The sequence below is a fragment of the Myodes glareolus genome, chromosome 3, assembly GCF_982192425.1.
Source record: "Myodes glareolus chromosome 3, mMyoGla1.1, whole genome shotgun sequence".
NCBI classification, from domain to species: domain Eukaryota; kingdom Metazoa; phylum Chordata; class Mammalia; order Rodentia; family Cricetidae; genus Myodes; species Myodes glareolus.
In genome coordinates, this window is record NC_142028.1 from 78,282,376 (window position 1) to 78,298,728 (window position 16,353).

The 16,353-nt window shown below is 41.8% G+C and overlaps 1 protein-coding gene across 1 annotated transcript; it reads right to left on the bottom strand.

Moving 5' to 3' along the window:
• Positions 1–799: 799 nt before the first annotated feature.
• On the bottom strand, positions 800–11,938 carry LOC125412555 (cytochrome P450 4A10-like). The gene is made up of 13 exons (XM_087904718.1): positions 11,633–11,938; positions 10,368–10,512; positions 9,660–9,704; positions 9,037–9,164; positions 7,956–8,080; positions 7,432–7,586; positions 6,917–7,023; positions 6,625–6,815; positions 6,395–6,528; positions 4,402–4,466; positions 4,204–4,280; positions 1,736–1,909; positions 800–1,295 (listed from the first exon to the last, which is right to left on the bottom strand). Exons 1-12 carry the CDS (start codon positions 11,819–11,821, stop codon positions 1,741–1,743), a joined length of 1,530 nt encoding a protein of 509 aa, XP_087760844.1. The 5' UTR covers positions 11,822–11,938; the 3' UTR covers positions 800–1,295; positions 1,736–1,740.
• Between the last annotated feature and the right edge of the window lie 4,415 nt (positions 11,939–16,353).

The window sequence follows — 16,353 nt, forward strand, 5'->3', positions numbered from 1 at the left end:
ACATCATTACTACCAGTTCTTTTGGAGCATGTGTATCAGTGGGAATAAAGCCAAGATCTCTGCCTCAGATGTTTGGGTGTGATCTCTTGAACACTAGAGTATGTACTTATTTGTGTGTGTATTAGGACCTCTTGCATAAGGTGAGTGGACACTGGAACTGGTGGCCATCACAGATGACCACAGATTTATCTTTCTGACTTTTCACACACACCCAGATGGCCCTGTGTTCTTGGGCATGCAATGCCCATGTGTAGGTGAAATGTGCTGTGGGTGTGTAGAGAGTGCTTGTATGAATGGCACTTTGCATGCGTCATGCAATGGAATGCTCAGGACTGTGAACTCAACCAGTCTCGCTCATTGCTTCCAGGCAGTAGAATCGCTTTCTGGTTACACATTTTATCCCATTTGGAATCCTGTGGTTAGAGGGCGTGTCTTTGCCTGGGTACCCAGCATTCTATTCTGTGCTCTCACTTTCCTTTGTTCTCTCAGTATGGCCAGCATGGGACTTTCTGGATTACTTGAACATTCTGTGCATCACAATTTGGGGTCTTGTTCCTGCCCAGTTCTCCCCTGGGTCAGGTACTGAGTATCCAGTCTCGCGTCTCCTGCTTTCCCTCAGAACCACTCTGTGCTAGCCCAGCTAAGTAGAGGGACTAGGATGGAAGCCCTGGTTGCAGACAGTGGCTTCATCAGAAGCCATTCTAAGAAGCAGGGCATGGCATACCAGGGAAATCTGTCCATGGCATCATGGATCCTGATCCAGGAGCAGTTGAAAGCAACGTGGAATCATGACAAACACTGTGTGTGACACTGGGAACTTTATTGTCCAAAAGAGGAAAGATAGAGAAACTTGTGTAGAGGACAGTCAGGTAGAGAGAGACTATGCAGGAGAAATGTAGACAAACCAACCAGGTAACAGTCATGTAAATACTATGCCAGGCTTCACAATGTTTCACAATCATTTTCAAACTTTAAGTTTGGAACCCATGAATATGTCCTCATAATTCCAAAGGTCTTAGTATGTTGAATTGAGAAATGCATATTAAGCTGGGAAATTTACTTTGAATTTTTTAGTGAGTTTGATGATGTCACAAGAGTCTTTAAAAAAGGAAAGAAATTAGAAGAGATGGGTTCAGAGGAGGCTGGCTTTAAAGCAGGGTGACAGTCCAGTGCCAGGAACGATGACTTAAAATGAAAGTGCAGAAGGACAAATCTCCAGATCCTGAGAAATCTCCAGAAGGTTGGTCTTACCAACAATTTGGTTTCCTGCCGTTTCATACTTCTGAGATCCAGAACTGTAAGATAATGACATTCAGTTATTTCAGATCACTAAGGCTGTGACAGTTGGTTATTGGTGGAATAAAAAATGATGTAGCAAAAATAAGATGACAGAAAGATAAAAGGCCGGAGAGGAGGGTGTAAGACAGAGAAGACTTGGGAGCAGATGTGGGTAGTAAGAGACAGACAGACAAATAGGGAATATAGAATAAAGAGAAAGAGAGAGGTAGGAAGAGAGAAAGAAAGAGGGGAGCTGAAAAGAGAGATAGAGAAAGAGAGAGAGAGAGAGAGAGAGAGAGAGAGAGAGAGAGAGAGAGAGAGAGAGAGGAGGCCAGGAGGCATGGGAGCAAAGGGGTGAGGAAAGATGAGCAGATAGAAAGCCAGATGGTGACAGGAACAGATGACATGAAGAGGGGATGTCAGGCAGCATGCTCATCGAGTCTGTCCTTGTCCCTACCAGAATTAGTGGATCTTCTTGAGATGAAGGTAGATCCCATTCTTGGATTTCAACACAAGTCGTGGTAAGGGGACTGGGACCCTGGTGCGATCTGGCAGCAGCTCAAAGCGGAGCAGGGTCAGGGCCACAACCACCTTCAGCTCATTCATAGCAAATTGTTTCCCAATGCAGTTTCTGGGTCAGAAAGGGACAATAAATTTCAATGACTTCTGACCTGAGCAGGGAGGGGCCCCTGAAATAGCCCAGAACTGCATTCAGCGGCTACCTTCCAGATCCAGTCTAACCTCTGTCATTACAGGTCATGCCCACTTCTTCCCCAGGCTGTGGCTCTCCTGACTTTTGATTCAGCCTCTGTGTATTTCAAGGCTACTTTGACCCTAGTTCTTTTAGAGTTATGAAGTCTGTTAGGCCAGCATTCTAAGCATTAGAGTTCACACTTGTAATTTATTTACAAACTTAATCATTGCTTAGTTTACTTCATCCAGAGAGATCTAGGGCATTGCTTTCATGGAGTGGAGTCAGATTTCAGTGGGAAAGTTCCTTAGGGGGACTCCATTGGGGATCCTCAATTGGTTGTCCCATCTTCCTCCTAAACAAGGTACCTCTAACTCCTCAATCAGCATGTTCAGCCTTCTAATTGTACTTCAGAAATGTCCCTTATTCCTGCTTCAGTTTTCAGTCTTGGGCTTCCCTGACGTCCCTGACTCTCCCTCCACAATGATCCTCTGTACCTATATCAGGTAGGGCTACATTCAGAAGCCTAGCTTCAGCCAACCTTCAACTGACTGGGTGTCCTCACCTCTTTTCTGCCCATCTCACTCCCTACTTCAGATCAAGTTGTTGATGTGTTGACAATGTCTCCTCTCCCTCAGACTGCATATTCCCAAAGCTCAGGCCAATGAGCAGCTCCTCTCATTTCTTTGCTGATTTCCCCCTTTCTTCCAGGGTACCCACAGCATAATCATTGTGATATTTAAAGATAAGCCACAATCAGGGCATGTGATGATGTCAGGAACATGGAAGAACAAATTTTGACTTCAGATATAGTTGTCTTTGTGGAATACAGTTTGGAGTTGGAGGCAGGGGAGGAGAGTATCGTTCGTTTCTTTCTTTTTTTTTGAAATCCAGCATCACATCTGACACACAGGAACTCCTTTATAATTTATTTTAAATTCTAATAAACAATTTTATTTGGTTCTAAATTGTAACTCATTTAAATTTAAGGAATAAGAAATGGAATGAAATACAATGGTAATTAAGAAAAGCTTCTGAGCAAAGCAAGGTGTTGTGGTCTCTATATGAATCTCAGAACTTGGAAAGTTGAGGCAGAGGGATCATGAACTCCAGGCAAGCCTGAGCCTGTCTCAGAAAACCCCAAAAGCTGAATGCTTCATTCCTACTTAAACTGAGTTTCCCAATACTCTGCTGTCTTCTAGTGTAAGTGGCATGATTCTCAGTGTATGGATGTACTTAAAGTACATCAAATGCTAGACAGCCTGTGTCTGGAAGAACAACTGACTTTAATCCTGCTCTGTGAAATCTCACTTGCCACTTGAGTAATTCATTAAGTATAGGATCAGAAAAACCTTCTGTGCTCTGCATTTTAAAGTTAACAGTGAATTGGGTTTCATGGGAGCCTTGAGGATTTTCCTAGAAGCCATTGAAAAGCCTTCAACTGAATCAATATATATTTTAGGATGATTTTATATTTCACTCACCAAGAACCTTAATAAATGCTATGTGTTACATAAACAGAGGGTTTTCTCAAAAATCAGTTTATTCTTCTATTCTTTAATGCTTATTGTCTGTAGACAGACCCCACAGCCTTGAAGTGTAATGTCAAGGAATATATATTATCTGGCCTTGGGCAGTTACAAAAGGAATGTAACATTGGAACCGAGTCTCTGATTATGCTGGGAGAGACTGCACAGGTGGAGTCCATGGACCTGGAATAAACTTTCCCTTAAAAGACTTCCTGTAACACCATGAGCGTCTGATGGACAGTTGTCCAGGGCTGACATCCAAGCAAAATTATCACTTTCCACCGTGATTATAAAATTTGAGAAATATCCAGGAAGGATACTTGGCCTGGCTTAAGTGCAGAAAAAAATCATGGCACTTAAAAGTCCTGAAACTTGAAAAGCTGAACACTGAAGTTAAATTCACAGGATAAAAAAAAATCAACTTACACTCCTGCCTCTGATATATGAGAACATTTGTAAGTCTATGGCATCCACTGACATAGAAATTTGGCAGGCTAATGGGAGGAGCAATGGGTCAAGGTCTTCACAGTGTCTCCTGCAATGCTATCCTTCTTTTGTGTACAGACACATTCCCAAGAAACTTTTCCCCCATATCCACCAATAGAATATACCTGGAGATGTTATGTATGCATGAGGTCAAAAACATCAAGGTATGCTCGAAATATCCCTACAGTATATTTCATAAATATACACAGGGTGTCTCACCTTGCTCCTCCCGAGAAGGGCAGGAATGAATGACTGTGTCGGGGAGAATCTGGTGCAAACCTGGAAGGGTCAAACACCTGCAGGGACATGACACCTTTGTCAGGTCAGGCAGAAGTTAAACTGCTGATTTCAACCCACCGGGAGACAAGATGCTAGAGTTGGGGACAGCAGGTTTTGCCCTCTTGTGAAGGCTCCTACCTCTGGATTTGGCCACACTTTCGGGTTGTGGTGGAGTGCATAAATGGAGAGCATGACTGAGATACCTGTGGGGCAGAAAGGAATAGGGGAGATGGTGGGTTATACCCAGGATTTGAACCTTGGTTCCTGAGGCAGTAGGGGACATGCCTGAACAAAAGGTCTTGCTAATAAACATCATCACTATGGGTAGACGTGAGTGACTTGAAAATGAACTTGAGGCACAAATGAGTAGTATAAAAATGATGTTAAAGAAAGAGAAGCAAGAAAGACATAAACCCGAGTTTTGGGAGTGAATCAGCTTAGAACTTAGATTTGATGAAAGATTTCTGCAAGGATGCTCACGAATTCAGTCCCCAATATGGTCTTCCACCCCGTTGTTTTTTTTTTTTTTTTTTTTTTTTGGCTATAGTCTCCTATTTATTTTTTTTTCCGTTAGACTTGTTTATTCAAGTATCCAAAAACACTCTTTCCACTTCCTCCCCTCCTCCCAATACCCTCCCGCTCCCCCCACTTCCCCCACTCCCTTCCCACCCCATTGTTTTAGTGTGGCTTTTCAGGTGAGTTAATATTATTTCAGAGAGGAGTTTAAGAACATCACTAAAGTAGTAACCGACAGAAGGAGTTTGACAGAATGTGGTGTGAGACAAAGGGTGATCTCTTGACATTGCAAGGATCGACCGAGCATCTGGTCATCAGTTCACCTCCACCATCAACCTGAGTGCTTCTCAGGTACTGGATCATATATGACTCATAACATGGTATTTATTGATCTCCTTCATTTGCTTTGATACAGGAAAGAAAGATGCTTCCCTACACTATGTCTGACTTTTTTATCTATTGGGTATATCCCATCAAATAGCATTTGAGAGTCAAAGTCATAATACCATATTTAATGATTTCTTATATGTAATTTTTCAAAGATTGAGTCATGATATATATATATATATACATATATATGTGTGTGTGTGTGTGTGTGTGTGTGTGTGTGTGCGTATGTATGTAAAAATTTAAAACTATCAGTTAAACAAGCTTGAAGAAAAAGCCTATTCAATATTTGGGTTAAAAAATTAGGGCTGCTAATTGGGCAATAGGTAATTTTCTCTGTGTTTGGTGACATATGTAAGTTGTGTCTTCAGCAATAGGTTCTTACCATCACCAGCTTATGGAGAGTAAACAATAGCCTTGACAAGAGCCTGTAGTCATTTTGGTTTTACTGATTTATATAAAAGTAGAAGTTTTTTATGGGTAAAATTTCTACAAATTATATCAAGGGTAGAGGGTGACAAAAGATGTGACAATTAGAGTTGGAGAGAGAGATGAACCGGTGGAGAACTTGTAGAAACTTACAAACCCATGCTTGGTTTACAGAACCCATATCAAAAGCTGTGTTAATGGCACATATTTGTCCTTGTACTACTGGTGAACTGGGGATGGGCACCCACTGGACATCCAGTCTAGCCAAATACGTGACTTACAGATCAGTGAGAGACCTCCTGACCTCAAGAATATCAAGTTGGATGGTGTCTGAGGAATGAAACTAATGTTGTCCTTTGGCTTCCACTTGTATGTGCAAACGTGCATGTGTGTTCTCAGCTACAACATGAAAACACACATATGTGACAGTGATGACATTTGAAGAATAAGAATGGCTATGAAATTACATAGTGTTATCATCTGGATTGAGTCTAGAGTATAGGAATCAGAGAATGGCAGTGTCCCCAAACTAAATGGATGTATCATGAGAAGGATACAGATTTAATAGGAGTGCTATCTAGTGAAGGAGAGATACTAACAATTATTCATGCAAAGCATCAGAAGTAGAGATCCTTTTACCTTAAAGAGGATCATTTAAGCTTATGTCCCACTTTGGAAAATGTATTTATGAGTTAGAGTAATTTATTACTAAAAAGGAAATGGGTACCCAGCAGGATTCAGAACTATCCTCCTTTATCTCTGGAATAAGTTTAGGTGAACAGGCCTTAGAAACTCATACCTTTGGGTAAAGAGCGCCCATCAGGGAAGGTGACAGGTTTGCTGAGCTCTCTGACAACACCTGGGACAGGTGGGTAGAGCCTCATGGCCTCTTTGATGCACATGGTGGTGTAGGGCATTTGATCAAGGTGATCCCTGAAACAAGGTCCATTCTGAAGTTCAGGTAGTCTGGAGACCAGCAGCTTCTCCCTACCCAAAGAATAAGGGTTCTTCCACCTTTTGAACTCTTACCAGGTAATGGAGGATCCATCCCCCAGGAGGCTCTGAACTTCTTCCCTGCATCTCTGTTGGTGTTCAGGGTGTGTGGCCAGAGCATAAAAGATCCAGGAGAGTCCACTGGCTGTGGTGTCATGGCCCTCGAACATGAATGTGTCCACCTCAGCACGGATGTCCTTGTCAGACAAGCTATCCCCATTCTCTGTCTGAGGGAGACAACAGGTGTCATCAGAGCTGTGCTTGTTCCTTGCTGTGTGCTCCCAGGCAGACTCTCTGTGATATATGCACCTCTGTGATACACACTCACTCTGGCAAACAAGAGGATGTCCAGAAAATCCAAACGCCTCTTCTTCTTGACCTTCTCCAGCTCTCCCTCATCCTGCAGCTGATCCTTTCTCAGCTTGATCACTCCATCTGTTCCAGAATACTGGTTATCACATATTCCCCAGAGCTTCAGTAACCCCATGTGTCTCCTTGCCTAAAGTTATGTGCTATAAATGGATCAGCAAGTAAGGGGTGGACAGGTTTAGAAGACCAGTACCATCTGATGCAGACGAGGTCTCCTCTCACGACCATGGGCCAAGAAAGCTCTGCTTGAGATGCTGGGTCTGATCTCACTAAACGTTATCACTATGATGACACCTACACAGTCCCTAAAATTCTGACATCCCAACCCAAACATTTGCAGTTTGAAAATATCCACATATGTGTGATCCAGGCACTATAGGTGCAATGAAGGGCCTACATCTGCCTAAGAAGTCATCAGCACCCCCTTTGAACTAGTCCTGGGAAAGGAGGGGAGACGTGAGCTACAGACAGAACCTGTATGATTGTGGGCAAGTTGGCAGGCACGGTCGGCCAAGCGGCCATTGGAGGACAGACTATAGATGGTATCATTCTGATGAAAGATGTTTCTCACACGATAATGAAATAGATTGTTCAGGTCTCCAATGGCCTGGATGTAGGTTTTATAATTTCTGAAGAAGAAGATACAGAATAGATTAGACTATGAAGAGATCTGACCTGCAGATAAAATATTCTCTTGGATTTTCTGTATCATAGAGACAGAGAACATTGGTGCACACATTAATTCTGTTTTATAACCATGTAATTTTCAAGACTGCAGAAGGTGGCATGAATATGTAGGCATCCACCTTAGCTATGAATCAGCGATCTGTGGTTGGTGCAGAGTTGAACTGTGTCAGGAATTGATCTGGAATGGGCTCATACTCTTGACTTTTTTTTTGTGTAGGCAAGTATCCACACTGCCTCACCTCCTGCATGTCAGATGAGGCCATCCCAGTAGGTGAGACCAAAGGCCCTGACGTTCAAAGATTGCCACTTACCCATCCACCTGGACACTACCCTTGTGGCTGAAGGCACACTTCATGACGGTGTCAAGGGTCATCAAGGAGATGTGTTGAAAGATCTCTATAGAGGTGTCCTGTGCAGCCAGCTGTTCCCATTTGTCCTGCAGTGGGAGGGGAATATAGACCTTATTTCCACAGAAGACTTAAGCTCTTATACTGTACTATTTCTGTATATTTTCAGATATGTGTTCTCTGTCCTTCAATTTAGACAATATATTTTACAGATTGCAAATCAAATCTTTATAAAAGAAAACGTTTATTCTTGTAAATTAATTCAAAATTAAATTTAGAAACCCATTAGTTAGGAAACAAGATTCAAAAGTGTGCAACTAGTTAAGGTGTTTTATCTGGCAAATGATGCTGTTTTCTGGGTAAAGAAGATGATGTGTCATTATATGGAGAGCTGAGGCTGACCTGAGACAATGGTAGGACAATGGTATGTATTGAGCATAAGAAAGCCAGGAAGCCACTATGGGCACTTCTAACAGGACCACCAGTGACTTCAATTGCTATGTATTAATCATGAGCTTGTGGAGAACAATTGAGTCACAGTTCAGAGTTCTGCTGATAGTTTGTGGTATGGTGAGTTTGGCTATGGTGTCTGTTTGCCTGTGAAATCACTCAAGTCCATGCAGAAGCACTGAGACCCAGAAAATCACTGACTTGGTATTGTCCTAGGAAGTTCCTCTGAAGTTGAGGACGTGAAGAGGTAATTGGAGTCTCTATCTACCAAGATGCTTTTGCCTTGGGCAATGAATAAGTATGGTCATATTTTACACCTGGAATATTTCTGTTCTGCCTATATTGAAAGAATCTGTATTCATACTAGAATACACATGTGGAGCTTGTTGGTGTTCATTCTGTGTTGGTGAAGAGATTGGGAGAGCAAAAGAAGAGTGAGGGTGTGGGAGGAGTAAGAAGAGAAGAAAGAAGAAGAAGAAGAAGATGATGATTATTGTGAAGCTGTGGTAGTTGCAGCAGGATTAGAAGCAGCTGCTGATGTAGAAAGGACAGCAGAGCTGAAGGGAGTAGAGGAAAAAAAATAAAATGAACTCACGAGCATCAACCGGACAGAGTCAGCCATGGTTTTCACATAGGGCTTCAGAATGTCATAGTGGAAGGCTGGGGTCAGCATGCGCCGGTGCTGGAACCACGGCTCTCCATTCAGCAAGAGCAAACCATAGCCTGGGCCGAAGATGAGTGTACGTGTGTGTGAGATGGAATCAGAGAGCCCGTTAAGCAATCTCTGTGTGTGTCTGAGTGTGTGAGCGTGTGTGAGCGTGTGTGTGTGTGTGTGTGTGTGTACACATGCGTTTGGTAGGGGAGGGGACTCTATGGAGTGGAACTGAGGATGAACACTAAGAATGGTAGAGTTCAGAACCCGAATTCCCTTGCTTGTAGGACTGGCATAGAGTCTGTGATGATTACATCTGTGAGATAAAAATTGCAAAGGAATTGGGGAGGGCGTGTAGATCAATGAGGGACATACAGAATGATTAGTTAGGACTGTTTGGAGCAGTGAAGAATCAGAAGCCTAGCTTCTACTTCTTTGGTGCTAGGGAGAGGAGGGCTAGATCAAGGCAGTGGTAACCTGTCACATTTTGTTCTCTGAGAAACAGAGTCACAGTCTTGGATGCTCTAACTTGGGCCAGACCACATTCTCCATTCAGACGCACATACCAATCCAAGGAGCCAGCAATCTGTAGGCTCCATGTGCCTTTGGATCTGAAACAGAAACAAGAAATGGAATAAGTCAGGCAGCTCCGAGACAGCTGTGGTTGAAGCCACAGGCTGCTATGATCTTTTAAGAGCCGTCTGTTGGCAGATTGTCCTGTGTCACTGTCCATTTCCTCATATCTCCTTCTAGCTCTGTCCTAACAGTCAGTCTTAGGAGGGCAGGAATCATTTACCCGTAGCTGAATTCCTCCGGAGCACGGATGGTGAATTGGTGAGGAGCAGGCCATGTGCCCATACTCAAAGAAAAGAGCAGGTGCAACTAGGGCGTGTTTGCGTGTGTGTGTGCGCGCGCGCACCCGCATGTGTATTACAGTAGATCATGAGTTAGTTATTCAGTGATTCCAGCCAGATAATAATTGAGATTTCAAACTCAAACTAAAATGCATTTCAGGTGTCCTTTTCATACCTGGAACAATTTACACGACTTATCATCTTAATTTGATTAAATAGCAAAGAAAGATAAAGACTTTTGGCTAAATATTTGAAATTTCAGCACTAAGTGGTGTTGACCATATTCTGGGGTTTCTCCTGGGAGATTGGTTGGTAGGGTATTTACAGCAATGGTCTAGTATTACAGTGTTCTTCAATTTGACAGGCTTGCACTAGTTACAGAGACGACAGCACGAATATTTCTGAATGATATATGCTCACCTGATCGCCCAAGAATCAACTTCATGTAGTCTGGGTCATAGACAGTAAAGTAAGCTTGGCTCCCCCACACCCAACGTGGAAAGGCTCTTGGGAAGCTCTCCATAGCCTTCCTAATCATCTGTACCTCCTGATCACCCTCGAACTGCTGTTGAGGGGAAGATAAAGAGGTGGGGCTCTAGTTTAGTTTTTTTGGGCTGGAGACAAGAACACAACAAGCACAGGAACATAGTTCTACAGATGCTGCCACGGTTTGGAACATTTGATGGACCATCTGTGCTATTACTCAGAGTTTGGTACACTGGGGCCTGTTCCTGAGCTGGAATTGACAGTGCTGTTGGGTGGATCCTAGCTCTGCACACAAGTACCACATCCCCATGTCCTTCTAAGTGCATTCACTGAAAATCCTTTGTTGAATGCTTCTTCATGTATCCTACTTCTTCGCTCTGGTCCTTATTTCCTGGGTGACAGTGCAAGGGGCCAATACCTTCCATTCATAATACTCAGGATGCTGCACCATCTCCTTCCTGGGAGATCTCAGACAAGTAAGCCTGGTTCTTGAACTGATCACTGTGGTGTAGGAAAGTGATGGTGTGTTTATGAAAATTGCTTACAGTATGGGTTGTGAAGGAGAATATAGAACTAAACAGATCCTGAGGAAATTCTGACATTGGTGCCCTCATGTGAGGACAATACACAACCTTATTCCTTTCTGTGCCATGATTTCAGGATTTTAGTCATAATCCACCCATCCTGAATTTTCCTTTGCAGGGTGGGGAATCATCTGGGCCAGCTACCTGCTCATCCTTGCAGTTGAACTCTTCCTGTGCCTGACAGCTCCTCAGATGTCTGCCATGGCCACACCGAGAACCCCACGGGGCTAGGCTTCCATCTCACTGACATTTGTGTTCCCAAGAAAGCTCTGAGCTTGGGAGATAATAACCATGAGTGACTATGCAAGGAACCACCTAGAAGCTGTTGGAGAACAGTAGAGGGTGTTGAAGAAGAGGAGACTAGGTAGGCTGAACCACAGCCTTCATGTGCAGGGCTCTCAGTACAGAGTTGGCTACGTCCAGACAAGTTGAGCCACCCTAATGCTGGAATGTGTCTCAACCTGAGAACCTCATGAAGTACTTGGACTTCTTATACAATGAGCTTTGTCCTGTGAATTTGATGGCCAGTCTCTGAGACCTCCATCCTCCCTGCTCCTCCATCCTCCCTGCATCTCCATCTTCTCTGATCTCCCACCCACCCTTCCCTTTCCATACCTTGTGTCCAAAGAACCAGTGAAAGGGTGGGGATGGGAACTGCTGGAAAGCCTTGAGTAGCCATTGCCTCTGCAGGTAGAACTGGACTGCTTTGAGGAGCAGCAGAAGCAAGCAGAGCACGGAGACCACTTGCAGGAAGCCAGAGATGCTGTCTGTGAGTCTGATGGGGCTCAGAGCAGAGATACTCATGGTGCAGCCACTCCTGGGTCACAGACTGCCCTCACTCTCATGAATCCCTTCTACCTCCTGTATAAATCCTTTTAGGCCTTCCTGTCTCTCAGTGGGAGGGAGAAAGGTTAAAGCAGACAGAGCTTGCTCTAGCAGCGCAGCTGGTCAGTTAAGGTGAATGATTTACTTTGAGAGGCAGAGAAATGATTTGTCATCTCCAGTGGCCAAGGGCCAGACCTGCACCCACTTTCCTCTCTTTGTGTTAGTCAAAAACATTTATTTATTTGCTATTTACTTTTCTCTTCACCATATTTTTTTGTATACATTTATAGTGTTCTGTGTGGTATTTTAACTTAAGGATACTGCACGTATTATGTAGGCATAGTAATTATCATTTCCTTCATTTTTCATCCATTCATTTTTTATCAAAAGTTTTATTTATTTATTTATTTATTTAAGTCAAACTGTGTTGTGTCATGTGGTATTTACCTCACTATGCTCTGGATATGATTGTTTAATAAAGAAAGCTGGCTTGAGCCTATGTCAGGACACTGCAGAGGTAAGCAGGGAAGATGAAACTGATTGCTGGTAGAAAGAAGGGAGAGTAGAGAGAAGCCATGGAGCCACTGCCAGAGATAGATGTGCTTAAACTTTGCTTTTTAGGCACTGGCCTTGTGATGCACAGATTAATGGAGATGGGTTAAATTAAGATGCAAGACTTAGCAAATAATAAGCTAAGGCTAATGGGCCAAGCAGTGATTTAATTAATATAGTTTCTGTGTGATTATTTCGGGGCTGAGCAGCTGGAACCAACAAACGTCATTCCTTCAATAAATTGGCACTCACATGGCCAACTGAAATCCACATAAAACTTGAGAAAGCTTGTAAAGGAATTCTAGACACAAAAATATAGAGTTTAAGACAGCTTCTTGCTGTTTGCTCGTGGCATGCCACAGCTCCTTTAAGAGAGGTTTTCCTGATTCAGTGATAGCAGGAAAAGTTGCAGTTTTGAAATGCCAGATTTATGTGCCTTGCTGCCAGTGCAAACTCTTAAGTCTTTCTCATGAGGTCCAGCTATGGAACATTTAAATGGGGTTTGTAAGCAGCGTCTTACAAACTGCTTAATGGCTTGACATAGAGCTGCTGATACTTGGAACTGGGGTGATGTATATAGTTCAAAGGTAATGAACGGACCTCTTCCATCATATTGGATTGGGCTGAAAAAGCAGAAAGTGCCATATTTGACCTAGTAATTCCGCAGCTTAAGTTTTAAAGAAACACTTGGCATTTTAAGAAGCGTTCTTGTACAGTAAAGAATTACGATAGGACAGATACAGACATAAAAGAACCTGAACAAGTCACAGTGTTTAAAGAATGTACATACATAGGTTTAGAAGAGAGAAGAAAAAGAGTAAAGGGACAGTCAATGTAATATAAATACATTAAAGGAGTAAAGATAATAAAATAAATATTAATAAGTAATAGAGTAAGAAAAGTAAGAAAAAAATGCTCCTCTTTTGTTTCCACAGAGGAAGAGATCCTGTAGAATCATTCAAGACTAATGTGGTTTGATGGACCAAGAGTCTCTGAAAGGTTGCCATGAACACCCCCCAAAAATTACTTCACCCAACTGCTGACTTTGAGAACCTAGCACACAGGATACACCATGAAAGACTTGATTAACAGCTCCCCACTTAACAGGAAGTAGTCTAGAGAACTAATCTCAAATTTCTAAATATTGTTTATAAGCATTTCTTTACATTTAAAGGGGGATATGCTGTAAAGATTTGCACGGGTGTGGATCTTGGTTTATTGATACAAATTTAAGGTCAATTTTGTTATACTGTGTATTTATATTTTTCTGCTCTTGATTAAGGTATTGTGATTGTGAAGCTCATTTAAAAATGCAATGTATAATTAAGAGATATAGGTAAATAGAGAGTAATCTATAATAGTCAAGTTTGTGATCATGTTATTTAGGTTTCCTAGATATATAGAGATATATTAAACTAGATAGGTTTTTTTCAAACTTTTCAAAGACCTACAGAATATGGCATTTAATTGTTTTAAGACCTTAGGACTTTTCATGACAATGAGACACATATGCTCCTGCAGCACCAATCTACTTCAAGAGGAAGACATTGGAGAGGCTCCTTATGGAGTTGGTTAGCCATTTGGGCAAGAAACTGTTCTTGCCTGGACTGCTTGATGGTATGCTATGTGAACTGCACCCACAGAGAAATGACTGCTGAACTTGCCTAAAGGTGAGATGGTCCTTTGGGGTTCCTGCTACATGAAAGAGTCTGCCAGACATTCTGAAGAACACAGAAGAAAGTGACTGACAAACTGCCAATGTAGGCAGAACTGTCTTTGAAATTTTCTGCTTCATGGAAAAGTCTGCTGGAAACTATAGGTCTGTGGGTTGAAGATGGATGCCCCAATGGTACAGAAGAACTTTGGGTGACTATCCAGGCAGTGAGATGTCTCTGGCAATTCTAGAGTTTTTGAAGTTGCTTGCAATGCACTTCCTGTTAACGTAGGTAATATTATATCCTTGTGGAGTCTTTGATGTAGTTGATTTATAGTTATAGTTTTCCTTAGTTGTGATTAAAGATAAAGAGGACATAAATATTGTAAGTTTAATTCATGCTTGATACCTGTTTTGTTATATGTAATTTTACTATGTTAATGTTAAAACCTTACTTTTTATTTAAACAGAAAATGGGAAGTGATGTGGGATTTTATTCTTTATGCTGTGAATATGATTTGTTAATAAAGAAATATGGCTTGAGTTTATGGCAGGGAAGAACAGAGGTAGGCAGAGAAGACAGAACTGAATGCTGGGAGAGAGAAGGGCAGAGTAGAGAGCAGCCGTGGAGCTGCCACTGGAAACAGATGTGCTGAAACTTTTCTGGTAGGCCCAACTTCATGGTGATCCACAGATTAATGGAGATGGGTTAACTTAGGATATTAGATTAAGCTAATAAGAAGCTAGAGCTAATGAGCCAAGCAGTGATTTAATTAATACAGTTTCTATGTGATTATTTTGTGGCTGAGAGGCCGGAACCAACAAGCAGCCTTCCTACAACAGTTGTCATATAGATATAACCATTGTGTTGAAATAGTGTATGATATGGAGTACCATACTGTGACTCTATCCCCAGGCTTCATGTCTTAATTCTGTGTCTTTACTTTTTGTCTTGTGAGTTCCTTAACTTCCCACATCAAACCCAGCACCTACATAATTTCTTCTGAATTGTTCATGTTGAGTGGATTGTGAGTGGTTGCTAGATCACACTGCAGAGCATCTAGACACTGCTGCCCTTCTTTCTCTATGCCTCATGGGCAGTCCATATCTTGTGATACCAAAGGCTCTGGTGAATGTCTTGCATCATTCTTGGGTCATTCATCTGCTGCCTGAAAGAGGTTGAGCCTCCTAAATGGATGCTGAGCACATCTTCCAGCTCCAGTTTCTTTTGACTGGATAAATCTGAGCATTACTTCGGGAGATTTTTCCACGAATATGTCAATATACAAATGTCCACACTCACACATGCAAACACACACACACACACATATATTTTTCTCACTATGTTGACCTTTATTGCTTCCAGGGTCATAATTGATGTTTATGATTCTATTATTTCTATTGCTTCAGCTCAGTCTGGGTTCTATTTCTGTAGGGTAATAGATGGAATGAACCTACTTTTCCTTGACATCATTTTTCTGATTGTGGACTCTTTCTGACAAAATTTCTATCATTGATGACATAGGGAGGCAGGCTAGTCAGAGTCATGAGTGCCCTTTTCTCAATATGAACTGCAGATCTTCCTTCCTCATTCCTGTCTTGTTTTGCTTTCCTGAAACCAGTGTGTTTCTTTTTATTCTTCCACACTATCTTATGAGGTTTTGTAGACAGCATATAGTTGAATTTCACTTTTAACCAATATAAATATAATATATATTTAAATTTAATATTATAAATTTAATATTAATTTTAAATATTATAAATTATTCAGCCAATATAATTCCTTTAATTGGAAAGTTTAATCTTTTTCTGAAAAGTTTCTATTCTAGACTCAAATGCTAGTTTACTAGGGCCTTACTTGTTTGTGACTTGGCTTATGTCTCTTGTTTTAAGAATTTCTTTGGCTTAGACTTTTTTTTATCGATTATTATTGAGCTCTACATTTTTCTCTGCTCCCATCCCTACCTCTCCCTTTCCTCATGCAAAACCTCCCCCATGGTCCCCATGCTCCCAAATTACTCAGGAGATCTTGTCTTTTTATACTTCCCATGTAGATTAGAGCTATATTAGTCTCTCTTACTGACCTCATTATTGTCTATGTTCTCTGGGATTGTGGTTTATAGGCTGGCTTTCTATGCTTTATGTCTAAAAACCAACTATGAGTGAGTACATGTGATAATTGTCTTTGGGTCTGGGTTACCTCACTCAAAATAATGTTTTCTAGCTTCATCCATTTTCCTGCAAAATTCAAGATATCATTATTTTTTCTGCTGTGTAGTACTCCATTGTGTAAATGTACAATATT